This window comes from Galendromus occidentalis, unplaced genomic scaffold (assembly GCF_000255335.2).
Source record: "Galendromus occidentalis unplaced genomic scaffold, Mocc_1.1 scf7180000077440, whole genome shotgun sequence".
Lineage (NCBI taxonomy): Eukaryota > Metazoa > Arthropoda > Arachnida > Mesostigmata > Phytoseiidae > Galendromus > Galendromus occidentalis.
In genome coordinates this window covers 999,234-1,025,022 of record NW_003805428.1, presented here as the reverse complement: position 1 = coordinate 1,025,022, position 25,789 = coordinate 999,234, and the positions used below count along the sequence as shown (strand labels likewise).

The following is a 25,789-nucleotide window of genomic DNA, read 5'->3' as shown; positions in this document are numbered from 1 at the left end:
TCTCTTACGAGGCAGGGATGCTCCGACGTAATATATATCATTCCTTCACGGGATAAGAAAATTGCGCCGTAGCATATCTATTTTCTGTGTGCCGGGCGGATATCGGGGGTGATTGTACTCGGTTCGATCGAGTCGAGTAATTGCGCTATTCGCTGGTATATAGAATCAATCATCCTGTTTGAGTCTAGGCCCTCGAGGAATCCGCACAATTCTCGAAGCTAAATGATTGGAAATTCAATGGGATCCACGACTTATGGATCCCACGTTTGCCGTAGGCAGATTACGTTCGCCTCATTTCTATCTATACACCAGTGTACACCCATCTACACATACAGGTGAATTAAAGTATAGCCAGATGCCGCCGCGATCTTCCTTGGCTTCTGAACTTCTGAACATTGTGATTTACGGCAACTTATTCACCCGGTTTGACTTGATGAGGAATACTTCCCCGCTTGCGGCCCTGAGAATCGTGCACCGACAAGCTCGAGTGCCGAGGCGGAGACGCACTTTCGAATTATCAAGAATTGGATGACTCATTTGACTGTCGGTCAGTGCTCGACCGCATCACGTGACAGATTGAATAGAAACACCAATGGTGGATGCGTCGTGTGATAGAACCTGATATCCCAGTCGGATCATGAAAGAATGAGATAAGGCTATCTCTTCTTCGAGTTGGATGGAGCGTCTTGTAAGGGTTGATGGAAAATTGGACATCCAGCTGTCCGAGCGTTGGCACGCTTCCCCCGCTTGTCGAGCTCCGAACCCATACGATTCCCAGAACCGTTTTCGCTTCTATGAGGATCGAGGCACGATAGCTGAGTCTCGGAGGGAACGCGTCGTGATATTCGATTCCGAGCTGGCAGCGCCGTCTCCCGAGTATGAGCGCCAGAAGTTCGCCGAGGAATAAGAGATTACCTAGTAAGTTCCGTCGTTAGCTTTGACGTTAGAGCTCGAGCGCAGAGCGAGGGTCTCGATTGCCCAAAGAGCAGCGGCATGGGTTCCAATTTAAGATGGCGCTTAGAGCAACAGCACAAACTGCAAACGGAATTTATAACACTCGGCAGTTGAATTTCGAATTAATAGTCGACACGCGAGGCGAGAACTCGGAATCGTCGTCTTCGGGAAATTTAGAGCGGCGGGGTCGCCCTTTTCCCCCTCTCGGTATTGCCGTTGTGCGGCGCGTCACATACTGCGTGTAGAAGATTCTCCCGACTGGAAACCTTGAGCTAAAAAAAGAAGATCCTCGTTGAATTTTCGATGATCGTATCTGACGATGTTTTGTTGTCCCTCGGGGAGTTCTCTCGACCCACTGCAACAATTTCTCACTCGCTCGCCGTTCTTTCAGGTCCTCTCTTGCGGACATGACCCGTACACGGAAGGCAAGTTCATGTTTCCATTGTGCGTCTTTCATACTGTCTATGAAGAATGTCCGATCGGCGTTCCTCGGTAGCCTTCCGTGCATTCGTACTGATGTCAGTCTTCCATTGAAGTCCATTGAACAAGCATGAATCGCAAGAGTTGGTGAAGTAACTCGAGCAGGATCGTCGATCTCCAACCGGAGCGGTCAGCTGTGTCAGTGGGTTAGTGAGCTGCGTACTCAAACGGAGAAGTTTTTCGACTTATCCTGATCAATCGCAAAATCCATGCATCGAGGAACGAGGTTACTATGTGAATAAACTTGTCGGAGTGAAATCCTGCTACAGTCCTACGATTGCTCGACAGTTCGTGGACCCTCCCCGCCTTGTCGAGGCGATTGATTCCCTGCGACGGAGGTGGGTGCCGGGCGCAGCGGGCGTTTAAAGGGGGAGCCTCCGCAACGGAGGAGACCCCAGTCCCGAGGGTTGCCCATCACTGATACAGTTCCCTTAAGCTAATGTCCAGAGTCAAGCCTTTTTCCGGATCTTTCACGAGACCCCTTCCTTCTAGCTGAAAAAGTACTGCGCATTTTCTTGACCTTGAGTATGAGGCGACTAAAAATAGGCGCGACTCACCCTGTCATCTGGCATATCTCGTTTTGATTCCTGAGATCTCGTGCGCGAACCCATGAACAACATAGCTCACCTTACAGAGGACTGTCTCCGGTTTGTACTCTAATGAAACCGACGGGAAACATTTCCTCGTGCCAAAGTTCACCGCGAGCAAAACAGAGCGAGCATCCCTCCCGATCGATTTGACCTGCGGCACCTAAGGGATCGATACACCGCATTGCACAAGGCGACGATTTTTCCGCAGCGTCATTAGCAGGAGCGTAGGATGATGGGAGAATATGACGGATTTCTACCTGCGTCCAGTTGATCGCGTTCCACTCGTGACTCGCAGAGCTGAATGAGGTTCCCGCTTTGACACACCGAATGAGCCAAGCGGTTGACGTACATCGCTAAAGACGAGAAACGCTTGCAGTTTCCGAGTGCTGCCCCGAAGCTCCTTCAGGGCACTTCAACTCTTCCACCGGGTGCTGATAAGATTTCAGAGATTTTCAAAGACTAAGGCGAGATTCGAGAGCGGCGATCCCTCTTGAGTTGGCACACCAATCTCGAGAGCCACGGTTGCGTAAGCCTCAAGGTTTTTGAACTGAATTCCAGATATCGAATACAGCCTTTTCACTTGAGCGCCGGACCATCGAGAATATGTAAGGAGGCATGACAAGATGTAAAAAAAAATTATCAGCTCCCTGAAGGTGGTGGACAGCTGCGAGCGGGAGATGACCACAAAAAAGCGACTCGGCTCTCGGTGTGAGTGACGTCAGCCCGGAGCCGGGACAGGCTCTTTCGAACTACAAACGCCGAGCTGCTGCTGCTGATTGTAATGATGCCCAACTGCGCCGATAGCGGTCGTTGGTTTCATGTTAACGGCTGACGAAACGCTATCTGATCTTAGCTGTGAGTTCCCGCCCGCTCGCTGGCGATCGGCCACTCTTCCGAACCGTGTCCGGCACGTTATGCGCCGTAATGTTGTATGAGTCCAGCAGGGTCGTCCTTACGGCATCAGAAGACGTTATCGCTGAGCGCACTGCCGATGGATCTGGTGACGGCAGCGTCTTCTGAGCGACTGACTGAGTAAGCTAATTCCAGCATGTCGACCCGCGTAAATGAATGCGTTTGCCGCTTAGTCGACCGAGCGAGCCGGCTAATGCCGACCCCTGCGTCAGAATGTCAAAGACATTCTTTCTCCCTTCTTTCATGTGTCCTGGCGGCTTTGACATCCCCTCCTGGAGCTGAAGATGTTCAAGTCACGGAGCGGGCGTGCCCATCTTGCAGCGAGACCCCGTCGCGCATGCGTGGCGCCGCCTCGATGGTGGAGTGGACCCGCAATAAAAGCAGACATGGCGGGCCGGCAAGATCCATCTTCCCATCTAATTGTCTCAAGAACAGATCATCCGTCCGATCCCCAGTTGCTCGACGAGTTCTATCGATCTGTCGATCCTTCCATCCTCCTTCGAAGGGACGATTTGTTCTTGTTAATCCGTTCCCTCGAAAACTTCGACAGTGCTTCAACCATGAATCCCTTCGTCAAAACCCTGGCTTTCTTCTTGGCCCTGTTCGTCTTCGTCGCGCAAGTAAACGCAGAAGGTATCAAACGCATGGATTGTGATGCCTTCTGTAAGAAAACCGGGTTCCGGTTCAACGCAGGAGTTTGCAAATGCGGCTACATGCTCTTCGCCAACAAACGATCTGTGTAAGTATCCAAATTTCGCGATCCCGACTCAATCGTCGACTTTCGCCAATGTCTCGCAACGAAGGATCGGATCTTGCTCCTGAAAATCGGTCACGAAGCCGTGGGCATTCGTCTGATTTTGCCCATCTCCCTTGCAGTGCCGATCGAGATCCACGAGCCGAAGCCGCACCGGACTCACAGTAAGTCGAACTTCCCGCCATGTAAAGCTCGTGGAGCTCCCGCCGAATAAATCGAAAACTCATTCTCATCCGGACTCTCTTGATTCGAGCTTGGTCAAGAATGATCGTCCCCGAACTCTTTTCGAGTGAAAAATAGAAAAACCTTGGTCGACCGCGACTCCGAGCTTCTATGCTGGGGGGTTCGCAGCCGCTCGCCGTCCGCCTTATATGAGCCGTGTTCGACGGCGAACAGTCATTCACCTTTTCACATTAGGGCCTCTTGCAGTGCATGACTCCTGTCATTCTCTCTACATGTCTCCTTGAGCGATAGCGGTGGGTTTCTGAAACGAGTCAGGAGATTCCAACGCCCTGGATTTCCGGATCTCGGTTCGAAAGCCACAGGGTGCGGAATCCGTCCCATCGGGATACCGTCCTGTCGATTAGAGGTCGAATGACATCGTTTCCGCTCCTACGGGGTCTAAGCATCCGCTTTCCTCTTCCGCAGAGATGACTACGTACGCGGACTCGGCGATATGTCCTGGGCGGCACCCGTCTATCCAGCGCTGCCGTTCCCGCGGATGTACGGTTAGAATCGGAACGGACAGTTGTAACTCCACATCTACCGTTACTGGGAGCGAAGCGGAAACAGAAGTCGAAGCAGAAAGAAGCGCCGTCGATGCCAACGCCGCCGTCGCTGCCAGAGCGACCAGTCTTTTGAGTTTGAGCGGGACTGAGTTCGCTTTTTGTTGCCTTGTTGGTTGATTACCTCTAGAACCTTCGCCCAACTTACCCGAGAGGTAGCCCTCTCGACCAAGAAACCTAGTCTAGGATCAACGTCGTCCAAGGCGCCCAGGTCAGCAGCACCCCCCTTCAATACATCCTGCTACAATGAAGTACGCAGTCAGTCTGCACATTGATGTTCGGGGACTGTCCCGGGCTCTCCGTGCAGTCGTGATCTCTGCGATCAGAAAATCAGCGAAAACTGAACGGAGCCGACAAAGCAGAAGGAGCTGGAAAAGGTAGAAGAACATCTTCTTTCGAGATCGTCCGGCGAGAACAAATAAAGAGAGAATATGTTTGCAAGCCATTCGTATCGAGTTTTCGCTCCCCTTGCAATGTGAGCGAATCTGAGTCGAGGGCGTCGGAGAGAGCGAAGTCGAAGAGTTCGCATCCGATCGGTTGAGAGGCGCGGGGAATCGCGTCCCCTTCGCGAAGTTCCCTGATCGCGAATTTCCGAAAAACGAGCTTCAAGTGAAACTTGGGATCACATCCGGTCGCGGCTCCTGGCATCGTGAGCGATTCTCGAGGCTGTCGATCCGAGAGAGTATCCACGGCATATCGTATTAGATCGTGTTCGCAGCCCGCTGAAGAAGAGCTGCGGAAAAGCCGAGCTGAGGAAGCGAGAATAGCGAGCATGGCCGGTGGAAGTTCTGCGTGTAGATTGAATGGAGGCGGTGTCGCCGATCTCGCTCTTCTTGGATACGCTTAGGCAGACTTCCAAAATGAATGGAATTGAATAGATAAAGCGATGGATGATTCGGAGGCTGACCTTCACTTTAGGAGCAGATTAGGATAACGACTTCCTGATAGGCGTTGCGTGATGCGCCTTTGTTTCGCGCCGTTGGCACATGCTTTGCATGGACCTGCTCGAGCGGACCTCCTCTCAAGGAGCATTGCCCCTCCGTGAAAATAAACGGTCCGCGGTCGTTCGGAGAAGGGAAGTTCCAAATGGTGGAAGGGTCGCAAACATGTCGTGTATTCAACCGACGCAACGTTCAATTGGAATTTTCGCTCTTCTGGGTTGCGCGTCGATGCATCTCATCGAATGGAGCTTTCATTTTCTGCTCCTATTATAGATCTCCCAAAGTTTCCTCTCCTCCCGCAATTGCAATTCCTTTCGGAGACCCATTCGCCGAAGGAAGACGCGTGCATTACTCGCGGTTTCCAACGGGAGACGGCCGGCTGTCCTCACCGTCGGGCGGGAAGCTCGGGACCCGCCGTCGTCGTACAGCCTCCTGGGAAGGCGGAAGTAGCAGCATCATGATCCGTCTCAGGAAGTCGCCCGCAGGCAGATCCATTGGGCGCCAGTTACATTCCACGCTAATCATCAAGTTTGTGGTCGAAACGGTGAACCAGCATGACTCCAAATCGGAGTTTCCGAGACAACTCCGATGATCCGTCGGATTTCATTGTGACTGCGAGCCGCAGTAAGGGCCGGTGATATTACCATCTCGTAGGGGCCTGATTATCCTGGCCGCATCCTGTCGAAATCCAGACAATGCACCGGACGAGAATCTCCTCAAAAGGTCCTCGAGTGAAACCCAGAAGGCCTCGCGCCTCAATTCGAAGAAACACTGAAGCAACTTTCGGATCACTAACCGTGAACATTTCCTATTTCGAAATTACCGACGTGTAAACGCTCACCTGAGGGAATTGGAAAGAATCGGCGTAGGTATCAGTCTAGGGACTGTCCCGACCACAGAGGGAAATATAGAATTTTTGATGAATGGCTCGATCGGACCCATCGAAATGGATTATCACCGCCAAGGGCCTCCAATGAGTAAGGTCATCTGCGGTGGTATGCCGTGGTGGAAGTTGAAAGAAGACGAAAAACTCCGTCAAACTTCCACCACGGTATACCATCGCAGATGACCTTACTCACTGGAGGCCCTTGGCGGTCATAATCCATTTCGATGGGTCCGATCGAGCCGCTCATCAAAGTTTCTATTTTTCCCTCCGATGATGCTGCTACTTCCGCCTTCCCGGGAGGCTGTACGACGACGGCGGGTCCCGAGCGTCCCGCCCGACGGTGAGGACAGCCTGCCGTCTCCCGTTGGAAATCGCGAGTAATGCACGCGTCTTCCTTCGGCGAATGGGTCTCCTTATGATTTCCGAAAGGAATTGCAATTGCGGGAGGAGAGGAAACTTGGGGAGATCTATAATAGGAGCAGAATATGAAAGCTCCGTTCGATGAAATGCATCGACGCACAACCCAGAAGAGCGAAAATTCCGATCCCCTCGGAAAAACAAGGCTCTACACCTGGAAGCAGAGAGCGGATAGTATTGCTTTTGAAGAGCTTGGGATCATACGTTGAAGGGGAGAGATGAGTGGCGATGGCATTCCATGGACGGGATGTGCGGGGAATTTGTACGATTCGTGGGAAGCTGAACAAAACAGGGGTGATTTCTGGCACCCTTCCTGCTTACACGAACAGTGACCGAAATAGGAGGAGCGAGGGTTTTTTTTTGCGCTCTGAGAAAATAAAATTCCGCTGCTTTCTCAGATGAATCAAGGCCCAAGACGTAGAGATAATGTCGATATTCTCGGACAGCGATCCGGATCGGAAAGATCCTGTGCTCATATTCGGGAGACAGCCTTTTCAAGGAATGTCCCGAGGTGAATCGGATCCATTTCCGACGATCCCTTCGGGAACGCGGAAAATCAGATGCTCTCCTGATTTGCCGGCGATCCTAGCATGAGTTTCCGCCGGCTTTTCAGCATATCAGCTTCATGTGAGAATGTCTGGTAGTTCAAGCTTTTGCGAATTCCGACCCGTGTCAAGCATGTCTATTCAATCACGCGATGTTTTGACGGAGCGATCCTCTTTGATGAACAGCGGATATGCAGGTATGCGACGCAGGATGCTCCACTCTGAATATATCAGCGGGATGAATACGCGCTAGTGCTCAGATGATTCACGACGAAGTATGGAGGTTCCGAGTTCGTCAAGTCATCCGAGTTCTGTCATTGGGTATTGATGGGAAATCTCAGAGAGATGCGAGCAGAGCAATGCCTTGATGTCTGACGAAATCTGAAAAGCTCGAGCTCCGGTGGAAATAGGCTCATGTAGCTCGAGGCGCGTCAGAGTTAATTTAATCATTATGGACAGCCGTTCGGCTCTTGGCGATGAGAAGACACTCGCGGTTTTTAATGAAATCTCCGCTGTCAGGAGGCCAAGTCATCTGGACTCCGATGTTCGCTCGGATGATCCGAAGCCTGAAGTATAAAGTTTCATTTGCTGGACTCTACTCTGATCTGGATACGTGTCTTGTTTCAGCGATTCCTCTATCTATAGCTCCGTCTTCAGAAGCTGGTCAGGATCCCTAGATCGGAGTTTTTCGCTCGTTTCAGGCAGGAGTTTTTATGGTAATAAGGCACAGGGAGAAGCTCGGGTTCAAGTTTAGACAGTCAATCGGCGGAATGGAGCCCCCCACAGCAGATTCTGCTCTCTGAGTTCGTGGTATTTTGGCCACAATGGGGAACAGCATAGTGCAGCTGTAGTCTCGGGGATCGCATTCCAACGGCTACTTGGCGCTCTTCGGCCAGGTACGTCAATGAGGGATAACTCGGATCCTTCAAGAGGGCGGGCTTCGTGTCGGAAGGATTCGCTCAATAGGGTCGTCCCCATCTACCCGATCAGATGCTCAGAAGCCTTTCGGCGGCCTTCCCTAACAGACTGGCGCTCCTTTGCATAAATCATCACTCACAAAAGGGTACCTAAACGGAACAGAGGTACCTTGAGAAACCTGGAAAGAAAGTGTACGATTGATCTTCAAAGTGACAATAGACCCCGCTAGTTCGGGGTAATCTCTATGAGCGCATCCGTGTGAGCAGTATAACGCCCCCGAAGACCCCGATGCGCTCATGTATATGACAGGAGAATTTGGCATCACGTGACGCGTCGACGCAAATGGTGGCGCCCTGGAGCCCGTGACGCTAGCGGTACATAGCACGCGTAGCGTCAGTTCCCCTACTGGCGCCTGTCTAAGAACAAGAAGCTGACCTACATCAAGAGACGCCAGTACGATCCCAGTCACCGTGGCGGCATCTAATTGTTCTAATTTTGAGTCAGCTATACAATCGTTCTGCACTATAGGTGTTCGATAAGGAGCGAGCTTCAGATCGCAAGAGGCGATGCAACCTCGTCGGAATTCATCGCGAGTCGTCATCGGTTGGCAAAAACGCCGAACCTTTGCGTAATTTTCTAAAAATAGCGTATCCTACCTAGAGTTGAGGGGAGAAGCAAGATAGCACTTCCTTCAAAAAGAGTCTGGACAGATGTCGCCACAGAATCTCGACAGAAACGAGACCATTCTATGGCTGAGGTCAATTGTGTTTACATCCGTCGTCAGCGGGTCAGGTCCTGTGAACCAGAGAATGAACGTCGTCTAATCGCCCGCTTGTTTGAGAGTACACCTGGGTCGCGATCCGTCAGGGAAAATGCTCCGTAATGACATGAGGAATGCTGTCCCTCCGACTCGGCCTGGAAGAAGCTCCGGGATATCTGATCCAGTTCGAATACACTCGAAAGGTTCGATCGCCTATGATAATCGCCAACGAAGTGTCCCCATCTCGAGGACGGGGACATCCGAGGACTCCTTCCGCCCCCTCGAACGCGACTCGACGACCTCTGGATGATAGGCTCCTTCGTGGAACAGTATGGTCGATGAAAGTCGTGGAGAACTCGGTAGATACAGACGTTACAGGAAAGTCCTTCTGTCATTGATCCTCTCTTTGTGGCCTCTACGCGACATAGTGATGGGAGCGGGGAGCGATAACTCCCTCCCCTTTCCCTGGAAGCTATCCCCGACCACCACGCGGGGTCTTAGGTACTCCCTCCCGCGAGTTGAGGGAAAGCGCGCTCTTGGATCTGTACTCTTTCGGAATGCTCCCCGGCGGCGATCGTTAGCAGCGGCGATTCCCGGTGCTTCCGCGGTGCTTCCCGACATTCTATCCTGAGCCTAATTCGGAGAGCCCTGAATCCGAATCAACAGGAGGTCCGTAGAATTTCTCGGACATTCGGAGAAATCATCTCCTCATCGAGATTTTCCGCATGATGGGTGCATCGGAGAAGTCTACTATCGACCACGCTCAAGCACTCACGGAGTTCAAGGTGCGATGCGTTGAAAATTTTCTATCTCTAACCGTTCTTGATCTCATCTGTCCTGAACTACATTCGTGGATCCCTATCGAGCATAAGCGAATACGACGTGTTCTTAGCGCCACGCAACACTCAAACCCATGGCGTGTCTGGTGCGCGCTTGTCCCTCGTCACTGAAGTTTGGATGCCGTAAATGATATCCTAAAAGACGGGCAGTCCCGAACGTCGACTCTGATGCTCCTATGATGGCGTCCTCTCATGGGGCTCATGGGGATGCGACCACGAAGGGCTGTGAAGTCAACAGGGGTTCTCGTCTATTGGAATATCTACGAGGGATGAACATGACTTAATTAAAGCAGAATGGAATCCAGGAAAGTCATGTCGAAGACTCTGGCCTAGACTTCACATCTTAGCTAGTCACGATGCCTAACATTTGTGTCCGAGGGAGGGTAATCGGCCGCTTCGAGGTATTCCCTTCGAGATATGATGTGGTTCCCGACCAGGCCCAAAGCCAAGCTGAAAATCTGAGGCAATGGCCACACGGTTTTTGGAAATTAGCCTCAGTTTCCGGAATTCGGTTTGGTCGAGAACCATATGTGGAGCGATAACAGCTCTCTGCGAGATCTACGGTATTTATCTCCGTCATTCTCGCTCGCTCCCACGCTCTCGCTATCTGGCGAGCGTGGGCGTGAGTTGTAGTCAGATAGAATTGCTACTAGTTTGTCGACTACAGAGTCCGCACACTCCTCAGAAACAGCAGAAGACTGAGCTTTTCTTTGTTTTCATAAGTTGTGATCTGATACCCCTAATATAAGACATGAGGTTCGAGAACTGAGTGTAGCATCAAGACGACGGAAAATGCCGTTTTCACTCGAAAATTGAGGCTAGCCTCAGTTTTCCGGATGAGGCTCAGCCTCATACAGGAATATGTCTGGCTAGGGGCCTGTTCACGACTCCACGTGTCATTCCGAAAGAGTTTTCACTTCGTGCGACGGAGTATTTCTGGTTTTAAGCCTGATACTGTCGAGTGAATTTCGTTGAGAGCCAATTAACGGGGCCAGTGACGGAGAAAGAAAAACGACGGAGAAGTTCAGAATGAAACAGAATTCCCTTTATTGCCATTCTGGTTCCGCTCCATATCATCAGGTCCGTTGACATCCTTACTGAGGTTCTTTCTTGCTGAGGGAGCAGCGGCTGACTCCGAGTAGCTCATCGGTTCTCCTCCACCCATGATTGTACGATCTCCAGGAATTTCTCTTCGAAGCTTCTTTCGTTGAACCGGCTCATTGACCGCTTCCCAGCTTCCGAGATCGTCGTACGATCTCGCTCACTCATCCTGCAATGAAGGAAATGAGCGCCGGGGAAGTCCTAGCAATCCGAGGTCCAAAGGAAGTTCATGGGACTTACATGATGATTTTTGCGAAAATTTGTGCGTATTCCTCCGCTGTGCTCGCTCTGAAACCGCAACCTTCGCGAATGATATCCATTCGAGGTCCTCCGGAGTTGTGCGCGACAGTTATCAATCCGGCTGCTATACACTCGACAACGGCGATACCGAAATGCTCATTCCACATTGTGTGTATCGCGGCAGACGCTTTCTGCAACTCCTTCTTGAGAGCACTGTACGGAATGTCCACTTTGAATTCCACGTTCTTGGTTATCTCGAGGCAGTTGGCCTGTATTTTGAGATCTTCGATTCTGGAATCAGAAGAATCCATGGCGTAATGGCGTGATTCTTGACGAATTTGACGGAAATCCTGAGCGCGGCTGCTTTGGGGTCTAAGGTCTAAGGCAATCACCTTTGCTCATCCTCGTGGTCTCTACAGGAGCCACACAAGACGAGTTTAACTTTGCCGAACTGGGCTTCCGATAAATGCTTTTGCAGTATCTTCAGGGATTTGAGCTGCAGCATGTGGTCCTTCTCTGGCCTGAACTGCGCCAAAGATACGATTCTGAACTCTCGCTCGGGATTCGCTTCCGACTCCAGTTGCTGGAAGTCTTCTACCGAGCACGGAGGGAACACAAGATGACATTCCACACCCCAGATTTCTCGTATATGACCTTCGAGAGAAATATCGGGATTAAGGCGGAACCTTTCGCTTGAACTCGGCGTCCCGTCGACCGAATCTGTGCTGGGGACTTTTGATTGGGGATCTCCCTGAATCCTGCCTACCGTAAGTCCAGCTCGAGTTGACCATGGTCACGTCACCGCATACGTTTCCGATGAATCCGTACAATACCGCGAAGCACTTGTAGTAGAGGATCTTCGCTTGCGTGAGAAATGAACTCGATGCCACCATCGAGCTGTTGTTCACCCCGGTTCTGCGGGAATGCACCGAGCACAGCATGTCTGTAGATATAGTCGGGTAGTGGACATAGGAGACCGTGGTGCAGCCGCCTGTGGAAGAAAGGAATTTCGCAGTCCCGAAGATTTGAGGATCCCTGGATCTAAAATCGGTCCGGTCTATTAGCCTGCTTGAACTCACCCAAAATCTTGAAGATTGGTAAGGTGAAGGCGTAACCCATGGTATCTACAAAAACGTGTGGAGTGTGCTTGATAATGGCTTCCAGCCCCACGAGCATCGAGAACGCACTTTGTAGCGCCAGAGTGAATACTTTGTAATACCTGAGGAGACTCGTTTGCTTAGTGGCCTGAGCGATTGGAAAAGTTAACGAGGTATCGAAAATATCTGTATACGCTGTGGTATGAGACACGATCTTACTTGGCCTCGAGGCATGGTCTGCTCCTGAGGTACACGAATGAGACCGGCTGAGATAATTTGATGTGGAAGCGTCTTTCTGCCGTCGCGAGGATCTCGTCCGAGCTCGCTTCGAGATCGCCTGTGTATATCACGCATTTGATGTTGGGATACCTGCGCGACGATGATCTTGTTAAGAAGGAATTCCGTCGCACTGGTGGCATGAAGTAATGAAGTCTCTAAAGCTTTGGATGCACGAGGAACACACGTAGCACCGCAGCACTCACCGCCGTTGCAGGCACCGAACCGCAGTCCAGAGAACCCGTTCACCTCCACCACCTGCGTTGCAGTAGGGGTGAAAAAACCCGTACGTGCGCGGACCTCTGCTTTTCCTGCTCCTGAGACACATGGCCAGGAGTGCTATGGAATTGACGACCGCCAGGATGACGGTCAGAATTGTGGCGATCATCTGGATGCTCGTGACGATATCGCTCAAAAACTTCGGTAGGTTCCTGAGTCGCCTCCGTCCTCTTCACGCGAATCGCTTATCTTTGCGAACATAGAATTGGAACTTTTCCGAACTCTCCTCCTTCTGGTTGTGAGCCGGCAGTTTGCAGTTCGAGATTTGACACGTCGGCGTCCGCAGAGCTACCACGGTCTGTACACTCCACAGAATCTGTCTCGATACGGTCTCGTCAAAGACAAGTTGAACATTATCCCCAGCGAAGAGGCATTGGGGTTGACGGCATGGATGGCTGACTCGGTCGGGGACGGTCAGCTGATCGCACGCAAAAAACGACTGACGACACCGCACCGACTGTGGGAATTCAGGCAGCGAGTGCGGACTTCGGGGGAGAGGGTTATAACCCAGACACTGTGGATGAAAGCGACTGCGTGTCTAGGACGGCTCACTCTGAAGTGAAGAAGGGTTCTCTGTTTACTACCACATCTCGTCAACCTGGCACCGAAGGTCTGGAGGAAGACCGCGGAACTTCTGGCTTTCGAATAAGAAGTTCATTGGTTTCATCTTTCCTGTCCAAGCTCCATCGTAGCGAGGCGAAATGACGCGGCACGCGAAGAATTGCACTGCCGGTAGCGTGTACACATACCATGAAAAGAAGAAGGACATGAAAATGGTGAGTTGAGATCTAGCTTCGATCAGAGTGAGCCAAATTCCATTCGGTCGAATAGATTGTATCAAACTCTCTTCTCTCTGCGAGGGGGGTTATGGAACTCAAGCGGAGCGACTCGGGAAAGACGCTCAGCGAGAATTCGACTGTTGTTGCCTCAGTCTCCAGCCTTGCCGGTGAGAGACTTTTCTGTGGCTTTTTTGAGATACTTACACACGGTAGGAGTTGGACGCTTCCTCGAATCCATAGGAGTCACCTGGCTGATTCTAATCAATTTTCGATAGTGACCCTGTCATCACGCCGGAGGGTTACATCTACGATCGGGAAGCTGTTCTCGAATTCATCGTGAAACAAAAGATAGCTATCGCAAAAAAGCAGAAGGAATACGAAAAGCAGAAAAATCAGAAGGCAGAGCCTGAGCCACCCAGCGCAAAGCAACCACCGAAACCCAAGAGTTCAGAGCTGAAAAGCGACGCTCTGCCCTCATTCTGGGTTCCGAGCCTCACACCCCAGGTTCGTGAATAATTATTATCGATAGCGATTCCGGTCACCTGTTCCTCTACTCTGGGAGAGTTCAGCTACTACGCCGCGCTCTCACCGAGAGCGAGCATCTTTGAGAATTCTTCTTTCGTTCGCGCTTCAAGGCTTCGAGCAGCGGCTCGGGTGTTAGCTCAAAGCCTCCGGACACAGAAGTCCGTTGTCCCATGAGCGGACAACCCTTGAGATCGAAGAAACTGTATCCTGTGAAATGGACCTTGGTCCCAGATGACGGATCCGGCAAGTCATTGATAGCGAAGAAGGCTCGCTACATGTGCGCTGTATCGCATGACATTTTGGGCAACTCCGTTCCCTGTGTTTTCCTCAAAACATCAGGACACGTCGTCACCGAGGAGTGTTTCGAAAAAGTGAGTTCTTCCCCGCGCTCACTCAGGATGATCTGATTCGCCGATTCGTCAGCGGGAGCGGCTCTAAAATGATTGCGCCGTTTCAGGTCATCAAAAAAGACTGGCTAGACCCCACGAATGGAGCGAAGTTAAAAGAGAAAGACGTCATCCGATTGCAGAGAGGCGGAACTGGTTTCGCTTCGACAAACGAGAAATTGACAGCCGCCATTCAAAAACCCGTGATGCAGGCATAGGGTGCGCTGAAGTCTGCAAATCCTCAGTTTGTTTTTCGTCCTCCGCGACTCGGTATGTACATACAAACTGTCGTTGAATACCACCCATGTACAATAATAGGTTGTCCCAGCCTGAGGTGGGGCTTGAGCGACTCGCTCTCTACGCATTGGAACTCCGATGAGAACGAGAGAGTACTTGTTGTAGAATCAGTTTTTATTGATTCAGTCTGAGAGGCTCAAGAATAGAGACGAGATTGGGAATCAATAAAGGTTAATCTACTGATAGACCGTACAATTTTTCCTTCGTTCGTCTATCGCGCTTTAGCAGGATATCGTATATACACGAGTAGTTGGTTGAATTTGAAGTATTTGTGTCATGTGGCCGTTTCTGTCAAGCTTCAGACGCTTGTTCTTTAGCTTCGACGTTACGACGTCCTGATTAATTTACTTGTAGCCTGAAGATTCTCCCGAGAGTTGTCATTTTCCTACATATTTCAATGAATTGATCGGGAGATGAACACGCACCCGAGACGGGACCTCCAATTCTATGGTAGTGGCGATTGCCAAGAATACAACGATAGAAATACCCTTGTTTCGAGAGGAAAATTTTGGCAACGCCTCCATACCATCGTGTCAAGCTCGCAGACGTGGCCGACGAAGGGGTCCTGTTAACGATTCCGGCCGAGGAGTCTCGGATCTTATTTATCGCGGAAGAGGGGACGGACAACAAGATTGGTGGATACATCGCTCTCTCGGAGAAATGCATCGAAATGAACGCACGTACACGCAAACATACAAAACGGATTCGTTCTCTTATCGGTGAAACAGATGAACGTCTTTTTCTTTTTCCATCTCTGGTCGAATACTCCCCGCGCGATCTGTGCATCCGATGGATTGTACGAGAACCACAAGGATTCGTTCGAAATGGAGGTTCATCCGGCCTGTCACAATAAAAGCAAGCCATCCGGCAGCGGATCCATGAGGAAAACATGGATTCGGTGACTTCCATTCTTCTAGTCTCTCACACACACATTCGATTCACCTTCTGAGATTACGCGTTCACAAAAATCATCTGTGACTGTTTCTACCAAAAGGAGTGCGTGGTCATATCGCATTGTGGCAGACGGACTATTCCAACACCGCCTCCAAGTCTCCGGTAGTTCATACTCCCGCAGTACTTCCACTGATTTGCGTCGGGATCGTAGACCTCGATCGTTTTGAGGTACGCGGAGCCGTCAAAGCCACCGACGGCGTAGAGTAATCCGTTGACCACAGCGAGTCCTACGCCGCTTCTTCTACAGGTCATTGCGACAATGGGCTGCCATTGGTTCAGCTGAGGGTTGTAACGCTCAGCCGAGGACAGTTCGGTGGTGTCGTCTCGACCACCGACTGCATATATCATGTTGTTATACACCGCGCAGCCTAAATGTTTCCGTCTGGAAGGGGAAAATATAGAAAGTTTAAGGGAGGAATTCTTGAGCTTCGGTTCCGGATTTCGGCTCTTCCGGGGAATTCCGGAGATGCGACTGAAGCAATATACTCAGAACGGAATAGATATGAGCCGAAGACGAGAAAGTGCACACCTGGTGCCCATGGGTGCAACGCATGTCCATCGGTTGGTCCTCGGGTCGTAACGCTCGACAGTATTGAGAGGTGAAGTTCCATCGGAACCGCCCATCGCGTACAAGTATCCGCCGAGAACGGCCACGGCAACACCCAGCCGTTTTGTGCTCATCGGGGCAACCTTAGTCCAGCGGTTTTTCTGTGCTTCGTACCTCTCCACGTAATTAAGACAAGAAACTCCGTCTTGTCCGCCAACCGCGTAGAGGTATCTGTGGATGGAGTTCCGATGAGATTTGTGGGTCGGGGCTCGATCGGGGAGCTGGGACAAGATGATGAGGCAGGAGACGGACATCTGATTACGGAATCACCCATCGTCGACAACTCACCCGTCGAGAACGGCGACCCCAACCGAAGTTCGGCAGCTACTCGTAGGTGAGACATCGCTGCTCCACTGATTGGTTTGAGGATCGAAGCGCTCGATGGAGTTTAGATAGCTTTGCCCGTCGTGTCCGCCGACCGCATAGAGAAGATCATTGAGGACTGCAACTCCCACGCCGCATCGGCGTTTGCTCATCGGCGAAACCATTCGCCATTCATTCGCTTGTGGATCGTAGCGCTCTACACTAGCAATTGCATCGCCTGAACACCAGCCTCCAACGGCGAAGAGAACTTCACCCTTGCGCACTGGTTTTCTAGGCCTCGTTCGCGGCCCCTGCATGAGTGGGCGCTCCTGGAAATAGGGGAATCAGGGCTTGATTCCTCTTTCGTCTCTCTCCGGTCCTTCTCCTCTTTTTTCCCTCGGGCCCGACGCAGCAGGCCCCGGAGGCCTAAAGCGCGGGGCAGGGTAACGCGATTCGGCCGGCCATCGCCCGGGAAATCCGTCCCAGCATATGCCGTAAGAGAATATGCAGAGCGCTCTGACCACCCCGTCGGCTTTCAAGCTTTGTAACGACCGAAAAATTGCGACTCGGCACTCGACAATATAATTCGCTTCAACCCGCCCATCGACGAATTAATCACTCACCTGAGGAAGCAATAGATAGTTCTTCGCCTCGTCAACAAGATCTCGACATATTTCATCGCTCTTGACGAGCAGATCGCTCCCCACCGTGCCAACAAGATACTTCGGACTCAACAGAGGGAGACGCACGTGGCTGAGGATCTGACCAAGATACTGACGTCGCTCGGTAATGTTGTGCTTCACCCATGACATGACGGCGGTGAACACGTGTTCTTCCGAGCGTACATTGAGTTCTTCCGAGGAAACTATGTCGATAAGTTGATTGACTGGCAAAAGCAGGAACTCTTCCGACTCCATGACTTCCTGCAAAGTCCATTTCGCTCAGAGTTAATTCGATGTATCGGAAAATACGGCGGCGTTCCCCAAAAATCGGACTTTCGGAGTTTAGCTTCATTGTGAAATGCTCTCATACGCTCACCTGGAAATTATGTTGCGTAAATTTGTCGGCGATTCGGAGGAGCTCACGACAGGCGTGAGTATCCGCGAAAGCTCGGATTCCCAGGCAGTTGCTCGGGTCTAATTGTCTCTTGAGGAATTCGCAACAAACTTCCTGGATCTCTTGCATCTGTAGCAAGCAAGCGGCAGGCAAAAGCATTTGAACATTCGACTCTTGAACGACGATGCGAGAGGTATAAGCGAAATCTACGATGAGCTCCATTGCATGTTCATCGATATCGCGGATCGTTATCTGGAACAGCGACACGATCCCTGGTTAGTTTCAGTCAAAGGGACAAAGTTCATCAGACTACCTCCACTACACGGTTCTCGCTAAAAATCCCCAGCCTAGACGACCTTCGGTACCCCATATACCTCTGTTTGTTTACTCTCTGCCAAATCTCCCGTGAACATTGCGTGGAAGTAGGGACTGCACGCCGTGAGAACGATGCGATGAGCTCGGATTTGTTTACTGCCGACCAAGATTTTGACGTCACACAGCTCTTCCAAATGCCGGAGATGGTTTATAGACTCCATAACCTGCTTCGAGTGTTTGTCTGAGCAGTGTTCCAGACGAGCCGTTTCGGTTGGGAGTGAGGTTTGTAGAAGACCATCCATGGACCCCATGACCGAATTATCCATTCGGGCTGTAATTAAAGAGAAGTTTGCGTTGAAATCTCTATCCATTTCAGTAGTCCCGGTCGAAGTCGGAGTGCCAAACCCGTTCAAAGAATGTTCTCATTGGAATCGGGATCCCCCCTCCGCTCTGAACAAAATCATTATCACTGGTTGAGGACTGATCTCGAGCTTTCCGCCGTTTACGCGACGGATCAGCTGTCGACTCCCCGGGTTATGATGTTGAGCAAGGGCACATCCTACCGTGCGAGGACAGAATCGTTTGAGACCAGCATCGAGCGATTGAATTAATATCGGGAGGGTTCTCGCTCGTGTACATCCTGGATCCGGGCCATGGAACATCTGATGTCACCGATTTCGTGAACTGGGAGCTGGGGGATTCCGTCAGCCGACCAGGAATCATTCGATTCCAAATATCCACAGGGAACGCTTTAGCTTGAGAACTCGAGAAGACAAAGATATTCCAGGGAAACGACCACAGCTCGCCCAACCAATGACGGGGAGCAAGATTACTCCACTAAGCAATTTGCTTGACTCCTGGGATATCCCAGAACTCTGCGACAAGCCTGCGACTCTGCAGCCTGAGTCTCAAAACTGCCAGGAAAACTGTCAGAAGTTCCCATCCCAGCCAGTAGCGTACTCTTTCTCCGACTGTATGCGAATTCCGGAGTCAGAGTCGAGGTGCTTCATAGAGACGTCGAGATGTGGGTCATGGAATTTACTTACGGGGAAGGTGCGTCAAGTCCATCTCCATGGCTGAGGCCGTGAAGGACCTCCCGGCCGGGTTTGTGTTCTTCCCTGAGAACTTCAATTCGGAACTCGATTCGACGACATTACGGTAGTCGCACTTTCACAACATAGAAGCCAAGCGCCTAACGCTGGTTGCGCAGACTGTCGCCATTTTATTTGTGGGCTGCTTGTGTCACGGAGAAGCTGACGGCACCGAGCGCGGTCGGTCGCTGTGCTCTATCGGCGAGGATTCGCTATGAGAGAGGCATGGACAAAATTTGGGAAAATCAACGTTCAGAAGCATTGAAGCTCTTCCCGTCGAGAAGTCCCGAAAATCTCGAGGAAGATGGTGTCCGATTGTTTACAATGGGTCAGTACCCCTCAGATCGTCTGCTCGCCACGGGGTCTGGCCGCGCTCGTCCCGAAAAAACCGCGGAGGCGGACGAGCGGAATTTCGCCAAAAATCTGTTTGTCCTTCGATCATCTAATGAGTCGATTTGGCCGCTCATTATCTGGCTGGATATCGGCATTGCGTCGATTCCGGGGGAAACGCGTCGAAGAGTCTAGGCTGGGCTCCCGAATGGATCGTACCTCGCTTGTTTGAAATCGGCTTGCGACAAGAGTCAACGTGTTCGACGGGACATACGACCGACTGCTATTCGAGTCTCCCACTCGGACTGATGTTCCGCTTCCCTGCAGTTTCTAGCCCGACGGGGAAACCCGCTAGGAATTATCCGCAGCCGAGGAGAGACTCAGCTATCTGAGGCAAGCTAATGACAGGTAGACACCATCTACCATTCGAAAAGGCGCGCCAAAGCCTCGGCAGGAACGAGGTTCGCAACAGAAGAACCGGGGGCTGGCAGAAGAGAAGAGTGCCGGACATCCGACGGTACGGCGCACAGCGTTGCCTTAAATCTTCGCTTTGCGCGCGATGTCCTGCGACAGACTGAATGATTTTAGACGGATCATGTTCCGTGACGTAACCGCCCCGAATTACTTTCCCACCGCAAGTCGTGGAGCTCGGTATCGATGTCGACCCACCGTCACATGTTCGGACGTAGTTCTCACATGCGTGCTCCAACTCTTCCAGCAGGCTGCCGACTACGCATCGAGTCTCACATACTCTGCATGAAGCATTTTGCAGCTATAATTACGCGACTCCATGAGTCTGGCCCTCCGTTAGAGTCAGGAGGGTTTGTTCGGTTTTCTCATCGCGCTTTTGGAAGATTCCGAACACGGAGCTCTGGAGCCTGCACTCTCTCCTAAACAGGAAGAGATGTCGGAGGCTTGCGCTGCGCCCTCTCCGGAGCATCGAGGCCCCTTTGAATTATTCTTGAGCAAGTGTTCACCTTAGTGACAGCTTATGAACAAAACTGCACCGAAAGCGGAGAGCTCATGAGTATGAACTCGCGGGTCTAACCTTCAGAAGAGCTCTCGGCTAGGGGAGTCGGCACTGCGAACCTCCGATGTCACACCGAAGCCGGGAGAGCCTCCTAGACGATGGGAAATCAGGGTCTGCTCGTACTGAAAACTTCCACATTAAAATTATCCGATCAGAATGTTGACATGGTATTTCTACCGACTAGTAGGGTTGATTCGAAGGCGCGCACGCGAGGTATGTCGTGGGAGTCTGAGTCTTCTACGGGTCATCTCTGACACCGGCGGTTCCGTTGAATCCGACGTTCTATGCGGCCGGCTCAAGGTAGTATCGAAATAATCGAAATGCGGTTCATCGCTCGTGCATCATGTTCATGGATGACTCCTCGGGGTTCGGAGGGTGTCGCTGGTGAATTTCTCGGGTCGCGTCGATTTATCCTGGAGGCTCACTCCGTTCTCTGTCGGGTGAATACCAAGAACTTTCCGTGAAGACCGAGCAGAGGGGAGGGTATACACACAGACGCACGCATACGGCGGCTTACGCTTCGCTCACGACTTCGAAACAACAACAGCACCGCTTTTTTTCCGAGTGCCTGAACTACGGAGCGTCATGACGCTTTTTGTGTTGTTGGCGACTCTCGGAATCTTGCAACTGGACTCGAGCGTTAAAGCCTCAATCGACGCGGGCTTCGAACATGTGCCGTGTGTTCGGACGGAAAACCAGTTATACTGTCCGACTTCGGAAAATCTCTATCCTAAGTAAGTCGTCCCTCGATGACGTGCGACATTGAATTCATTTCCTTCCCGCAATCAGACGCCGAAGACAAGCGCATGGATCCATATTTGACAGCGACAATCCTCGGTGTGAGCTCCAACCTATCTGTGCGCGCTAATTTCACCCTTCGAATGTGATCGGGGTCGGAGCGCTGTGGAAAAAAAGAGCTCATTTTCAAGATGTATCGTAGAGCGATTCGTAATCCGAGCGCGAATCAGTCTCTCGAGAGCCGAACACTCAGAGGGAAGTTTATGGCCAGGATGTCTCTGGAAGTGACAGACGCGTCGACCAATCGGTTGAGAAAGAAGAATCCTTCGAACGAACAGCGAAAGTGATATTGCGAATTCGATTCATTCCAGTATCAACATCACCGATCAACCAACCGCCGGGCACAAGTTCTCAAAGAATACGACTTGCAAAAGGTGAGAAGAAGTCCAATCCCGATCAATCGAGAGGATCAATGCGGTGTGCCGCGGTATGTATGATGACGGTTCGAAGCTGGCTCAATGTATGGACTTGCTGCCATTGATTCCAGAGAGAAAATCGATGACTTCATAGATGAGAACAAATCAATGATTCGGCGGATGTTCGGAAATATGCTCGACCCCGGCATTTTCCATTATGAGACTTTCGATGGGCAAAAACTACACCATTTAGGAAAAAGATCGGCCGAGGCAGGTCAATCCCCAAAGAAACTCGATGCTTGCGAATCGACGGTTGAGATCGTCACCCCCTATTGGGCTTCGAACAGCCAGGGTAAAATCAGAGCCATCGTCAACACTCAGCACCTTCAGCAGGCAATACAGCAGGTTTGTAGAGATAAAGTCCCACGGCGCCAAACCACAAACGCATGCGGTGTCATTTCAAGAAATCGATGTGAACCTTCCCACCGCAGACCCGGTCCGATAAGACCACGGTACGGGAGCTTTTCCATGTTCATTTTGCCTTCTTTCGCGGATATGAGCTATTCCTGAATTATTGCAGGAGGTCTGTCAGAATAGTCAGACTCGAAAATGCAACAACGACTGCGGGTGTGAGCAGAAATACAAATGGCACCGACTGCTCGCCTACGATCCCGACGATGACTGCAAGGGCATATTCATGGACTGGTTCTTGTTCCCGTCGTGTTGTGTGTGCCGCTGTCTCAACCCGAATGCGAAACCCCCACGGAAAACGAGTTACTGACGCACGAGACGAACGTTGCTGCGGTGTTCGAGGCGGAAGTGCGAGAGCTCACTCCGAGCACCCGGATCACTGTAAATAGATTAGAGGCACCGTGAACTCAGCGTATGCATATGGTTCCTATGTAAATAAATTCAAGTTTCTACGAATAGGAGGGACGCGTCCGCCCTAGGTTAGGGAGGTGCGATTTGATTGCTCAAGAGTCCAGGATTAATGAATTTTGTTGACTTCAACGCTCCACGTTTTCGGTCCAGACCGAGAGCGGACCCATTGTCAAGCGCGTGAATAGACTCCTCCAGCCGCTCCGACTATGACTGTCGAACTATCGGTTTGCCGCTTTTCGGAAACGTCCCTTGAATAATTCATGAGATCCGTTCTGACCGCCAGCGTCACCTACGAGAAATCCCGGAGGCGCGAGACAGTTTCAGCCGCGTCCGTCTCGAGCGGAGACCGTTTTCGGAAAATCATTCAAAATATTTAACTGTTTCCTGTGCTACGGCAGAGGCACCGTTGGAGTGGAGAGCTCGCCGAGTTTTCGTTGCGGTTTCCACAAGTAAAACAAAGATATCGACATCTTCACAGTCTGCATCGAGTCACGGCTCGAGTGGGTTCGTTCGTCGGTGCCTGTGCCTCGAGTCGGATATTTCGCCCGGTGCGCCATCATGTCATACAATCGACCCCCATTCTATACTTCCACTCCGACGATGGAGACAGTGATAAAAAAAACGTCGATCCAGAGTGAGTACGTGGTTAAACAGAGCTCAATGGACGCTTTGAATCAGTCGCACACATCCTCGGCTCACGACGGAGTCACCAGTGATTCGTTCTTCCCGCGTGGCTTCCGCCATGAGCCCAAGGGCCAGGACTCTCCTGACAAGGTGGAGAGAACGGACCCGATGCAGAGCAAATCAATCGCGGATTTCGAACGCCAAATACAGATCACAGCCGACGAATTGAAGAATCTGTCTACCGACAATATCATAGACCGAAGCGCTGAGACGGAAAGGCGTTACGGTAAAGCACTCCGACAGCAATGCAACGCTCCGAGTGAATCGTCGTCGCATCCCACGACCGTTTGGAGATCATTTTTCGAGCGCTCCCGGAACGCACGCGGCGACTGCTCGACCCGAGAAGAGTTCAGCTCCCAGCAAGGGGAGTTCGACGAGCGCGGCATCGACGAGAATTTCAGCGGAGAAGACCTCCTGGCACACAGCACGAAGAAACTCTCGATTTCCAAGGCGGCTCCGGACTCCGACTCCGTCGACGACAAAAGCCTTCGGAAAGAACGTTCGCATTCGACGAGCAAGGAAGCTACCGAAGACATATTTTCTCGCTACGGAAATCTTTCTGACGCAACTCGACGCTTCTGCAAACCGATCACGTGTCTCATCCTGCTGCTCCTAGTCCTCCTGCTGGCTTTGTTTATCGTCGGCCTGGTTTGCTATTTTCTCAGAGAGAAACAGGTTGACGATTGCCTGGAGAATATCAGGCAGCCCCTCGAAGCTTTCTGTCAGCTGAAGCAACCGGCTATGCGACTCGACTGGGACAAGTTCGAGAAGGCTTCGAATTCTCGGAGCCCTTTATCCATTGAGTTCGTCCGAGATAGTTTGTGCTACAATGATTCCTCCTCAAGAGCTTTCGCGACAAACATAACACGGGCCCTGCTAGAGTCGGTGGACAAGGATTTGTGGGCATCGATAGGGAATCTTTCGTACTTCAGACCCCTCCTCCTCGGAGACCCGGTTCATTTCAACCTGAGCGACAGAGGAGCCAACGCCTCGATTCATCTGCTGAGGCTTGGAACCACCGAAAACTCTCATCTTCCGGCCCTGCTCAAAGCTCTCGAGGCGCAAGAATACGTCCGAAAGGAACCGGACAACCGAAACTGGATGGAACAGGAAACAGAGTTTTTCAAGCAATCGAACGGCGAAAAGCTCCTCTCGAACTATTCCGCGGAAACGGTCATTTCCTTCGAGGGCTCACCGCGAGATTTCTACTGGAGCTTGAGGCTCACGTCGCGCTGCGGCCACATCGGTGAGGACACAGTGAATTACACCATGTATCAGACGAAATTGTACGAGATCCGTAGGCTATTGGAATGTTGAACTGGGAGAATCAACTTCGTCGGCCCAGCCGGAGCTCCTCATCCGGCGAAAATTACTGGATGCGCAAGCTTCCGACAGGTCGATGTGCTCTCTTCTCGGCTCGCTTGCGTCTCTTCCCAAAACGGTCTTCGGAGCTACCTTCTTGCCCACTAAATATAGCTTTGCTGATCCGAGAGCCCGACGTATCAAGCAGAAGACTCCGAGTACCTTAATCAGCGTGCGAGCGGAAACGACATCCGAAGCGTGGCAACAAGTTCCAGCATTGGGTACGAAACCTTGGGGACGTGGTTCCTCCTTGCGAACGGTGTCAACTTTTGTGAAATTATTCCTGGTCGAGTAGCTAATAAAAGGCGAGTACTACTTTTGGAAAAGGAAATGGAAACGCCGCAGCGTTGGATCGAATCACCTGCTCTATCGGGAATCGAAATCGGTCTTCTCTCAAGCCCATTCTGAAGGAGAGGAGGCAGGGGCACGCTCCGAATGATCATTCGCATACCGGTATCTTCGATCCGTTGGCATGCGCTAGCTTTCTCTCGATTCTCATCTCCGCCAAGGCTCTCGAAGTGAACTAATTCCCATTGAAGCGGCTCGCCGCCCATAGAGTGATTCCGAATTATTCCGAAAATCATAAGGACAGCCCAGGGAGCAGCTGAAAAGGTTTCCAATACAAAAATGTAGTCAAATCACGATCCTTCAGACTTCTTTGTTCATTGCTAGATTTGTAACTAGCGAAAAACAACAGCGGACCACCGATTTTGTGGCTGAGGCGTTCGCGATGGACCGCATTCCGGAAAGCGCCGAAGCTTCCGGGAGATCGAAAGAGATCCCGGAGGAGACGCCAGCATCCGACAGTGATGTTCTTCCGCTGCTGAAGTCGGTCAGTCAACTATTTTAGGTGTTCAAACGGGTCCTACTCCGAATCAATCCGCGCCTAGCTTCGATCCTAGCGGAGCAGCCGCCAGAAGAAGAAAAATCCCTTTTGCGTCGTTCGAACAAGCTCCTATCTAATTAATCTATCTATCACGGTGTGTTCAGCCACGCCCACAGCAAAGTTCCTCACCGATTGTTCTCAAGACGACCGAGGGGTAAGAATGAAACTTCTCGCAAGGGATCAGGGTCTCGGCTCGGCCATTCCAATTTACTGTCTTGTCGACTCAAGTTCATGAATTGCACATGCGGCTCTCGTATTTCCGAACAACCGTCTTCATCATGGCCCGCTCACGAGCGAGCAATCTCTGCGCTGGAGACCTTCTTTTCAAAATAGAGCGCTCAGCGGGAGCGAACTCTGAACCCTGAGTTGGACGG

General features: G+C 51.4%; 5 protein-coding genes across 5 annotated transcripts; 3 read left to right on the top strand and 2 right to left on the bottom strand.

Moving 5' to 3' along the window:
- Window positions 1–3,348: 3,348 nt before the first annotated feature.
- On the top strand, window positions 3,349–4,857 carry LOC100904613 (uncharacterized). Its single transcript, XM_003743135.2, has 3 exons — window positions 3,349–3,675; window positions 3,813–3,854; window positions 4,339–4,857. The coding sequence occupies exons 1-3, from the start codon at window positions 3,497–3,499 to the stop codon at window positions 4,421–4,423; spliced, it is 306 nt and encodes a 101-aa protein (XP_003743183.1). The 5' UTR covers window positions 3,349–3,496; the 3' UTR covers window positions 4,424–4,857.
- Window positions 4,858–10,811: 5,954 nt separating this feature from the next.
- Alg11 (ALG11 alpha-1,2-mannosyltransferase) lies at window positions 10,812–13,196 on the bottom strand. The gene is made up of 7 exons (XM_003743134.2): window positions 12,702–13,196; window positions 12,439–12,588; window positions 12,202–12,341; window positions 11,889–12,113; window positions 11,515–11,776; window positions 11,123–11,413; window positions 10,812–11,051 (listed from the first exon to the last, which is right to left on the bottom strand). The coding sequence occupies exons 1-7, from the start codon at window positions 12,881–12,883 to the stop codon at window positions 10,925–10,927; spliced, it is 1,377 nt and encodes a 458-aa protein (XP_003743182.1). The 5' UTR covers window positions 12,884–13,196; the 3' UTR covers window positions 10,812–10,924.
- A 163-nt stretch (window positions 13,197–13,359) lies between these two features.
- Window positions 13,360–14,940, top strand: LOC100904320 (nitric oxide synthase-interacting protein). Its single transcript, XM_003743133.2, has 5 exons — window positions 13,360–13,550; window positions 13,635–13,720; window positions 13,829–14,057; window positions 14,189–14,449; window positions 14,536–14,940. Exons 1-5 carry the CDS (start codon window positions 13,476–13,478, stop codon window positions 14,680–14,682), a joined length of 798 nt encoding a protein of 265 aa, XP_003743181.1. The 5' UTR covers window positions 13,360–13,475; the 3' UTR covers window positions 14,683–14,940.
- A 689-nt stretch (window positions 14,941–15,629) lies between these two features.
- On the bottom strand, window positions 15,630–19,374 carry dbo (Kelch-like protein diablo). Its single transcript, XM_003743183.2, has 7 exons — window positions 19,043–19,374; window positions 18,056–18,327; window positions 17,664–17,933; window positions 17,249–17,548; window positions 16,611–16,954; window positions 16,245–16,493; window positions 15,630–16,097 (listed from the first exon to the last, which is right to left on the bottom strand). The coding sequence occupies exons 1-7, from the start codon at window positions 19,068–19,070 to the stop codon at window positions 15,746–15,748; spliced, it is 1,815 nt and encodes a 604-aa protein (XP_003743231.1). The 5' UTR covers window positions 19,071–19,374; the 3' UTR covers window positions 15,630–15,745.
- Window positions 19,375–20,967: 1,593 nt separating this feature from the next.
- On the top strand, window positions 20,968–22,382 carry LOC100899698 (protein spaetzle 3). Its single transcript, XM_003743182.1, has 4 exons — window positions 20,968–21,181; window positions 21,557–21,619; window positions 21,733–22,006; window positions 22,182–22,382. Exons 1-4 carry the CDS (start codon window positions 21,033–21,035, stop codon window positions 22,380–22,382), a joined length of 687 nt encoding a protein of 228 aa, XP_003743230.1. The 5' UTR covers window positions 20,968–21,032.
- Window positions 22,383–25,789: the final 3,407 nt, after the last annotated feature.

Coding starts and splice junctions, on each gene's coding strand:
- LOC100899698 (XM_003743182.1), top strand. CDS start 21,033: ATGACGCTTTTTGTGTTGTTGGCGACTCTCGGAATCTTGCAACTGGAC. Junction 21,620..21,732: donor AAGAATACGACTTGCAAAAG/GTGAGAAGAAGT, acceptor CATTGATTCCAG/AGAGAAAATCGATGACTTCA. Junction 22,007..22,181: donor TTCAGCAGGCAATACAGCAG/GTTTGTAGAGAT, acceptor GAATTATTGCAG/GAGGTCTGTCAGAATAGTCA.
- LOC100904320 (XM_003743133.2), top strand. CDS start 13,476: ATGACGCGGCACGCGAAGAATTGCACTGCCGGTAGCGTGTACACATAC. Junction 13,551..13,634: donor AGAAGAAGGACATGAAAATG/GTGAGTTGAGAT, acceptor TCTCTCTGCGAG/GGGGGTTATGGAACTCAAGC. Junction 14,058..14,188: donor TTCCGAGCCTCACACCCCAG/GTTCGTGAATAA, acceptor TCGCGCTTCAAG/GCTTCGAGCAGCGGCTCGGG.
- dbo (XM_003743183.2), bottom strand. CDS start 19,070: ATGGAGATGGACTTGACGCACCTTCCCC. Junction 16,494..16,610: donor GGGGTCGCCGTTCTCGACGG/GTGAGTTGTCGA, acceptor CTCCATCCACAG/ATACCTCTACGCGGTTGGCG. Junction 16,098..16,244: donor GTTGCACCCATGGGCACCAG/GTGTGCACTTTC, acceptor TTCCCCTTCCAG/ACGGAAACATTTAGGCTGCG.
- LOC100904613 (XM_003743135.2), top strand. CDS start 3,497: ATGAATCCCTTCGTCAAAACCCTGGCTTTCTTCTTGGCCCTGTTCGTC. Junction 3,676..3,812: donor TTCGCCAACAAACGATCTGT/GTAAGTATCCAA, acceptor TCTCCCTTGCAG/TGCCGATCGAGATCCACGAG. Junction 3,855..4,338: donor GAAGCCGCACCGGACTCACA/GTAAGTCGAACT, acceptor CCTCTTCCGCAG/AGATGACTACGTACGCGGAC.
- Alg11 (XM_003743134.2), bottom strand. CDS start 12,883: ATGATCGCCACAATTCTGACCGTCATCCTGGCGGTCGTCAATTCCATA. Junction 11,414..11,514: donor GACCACGAGGATGAGCAAAG/GTGATTGCCTTA, acceptor TTCTGATTCCAG/AATCGAAGATCTCAAAATAC. Junction 11,052..11,122: donor ATTTTCGCAAAAATCATCAT/GTAAGTCCCATG, acceptor CCTTCATTGCAG/GATGAGTGAGCGAGATCGTA.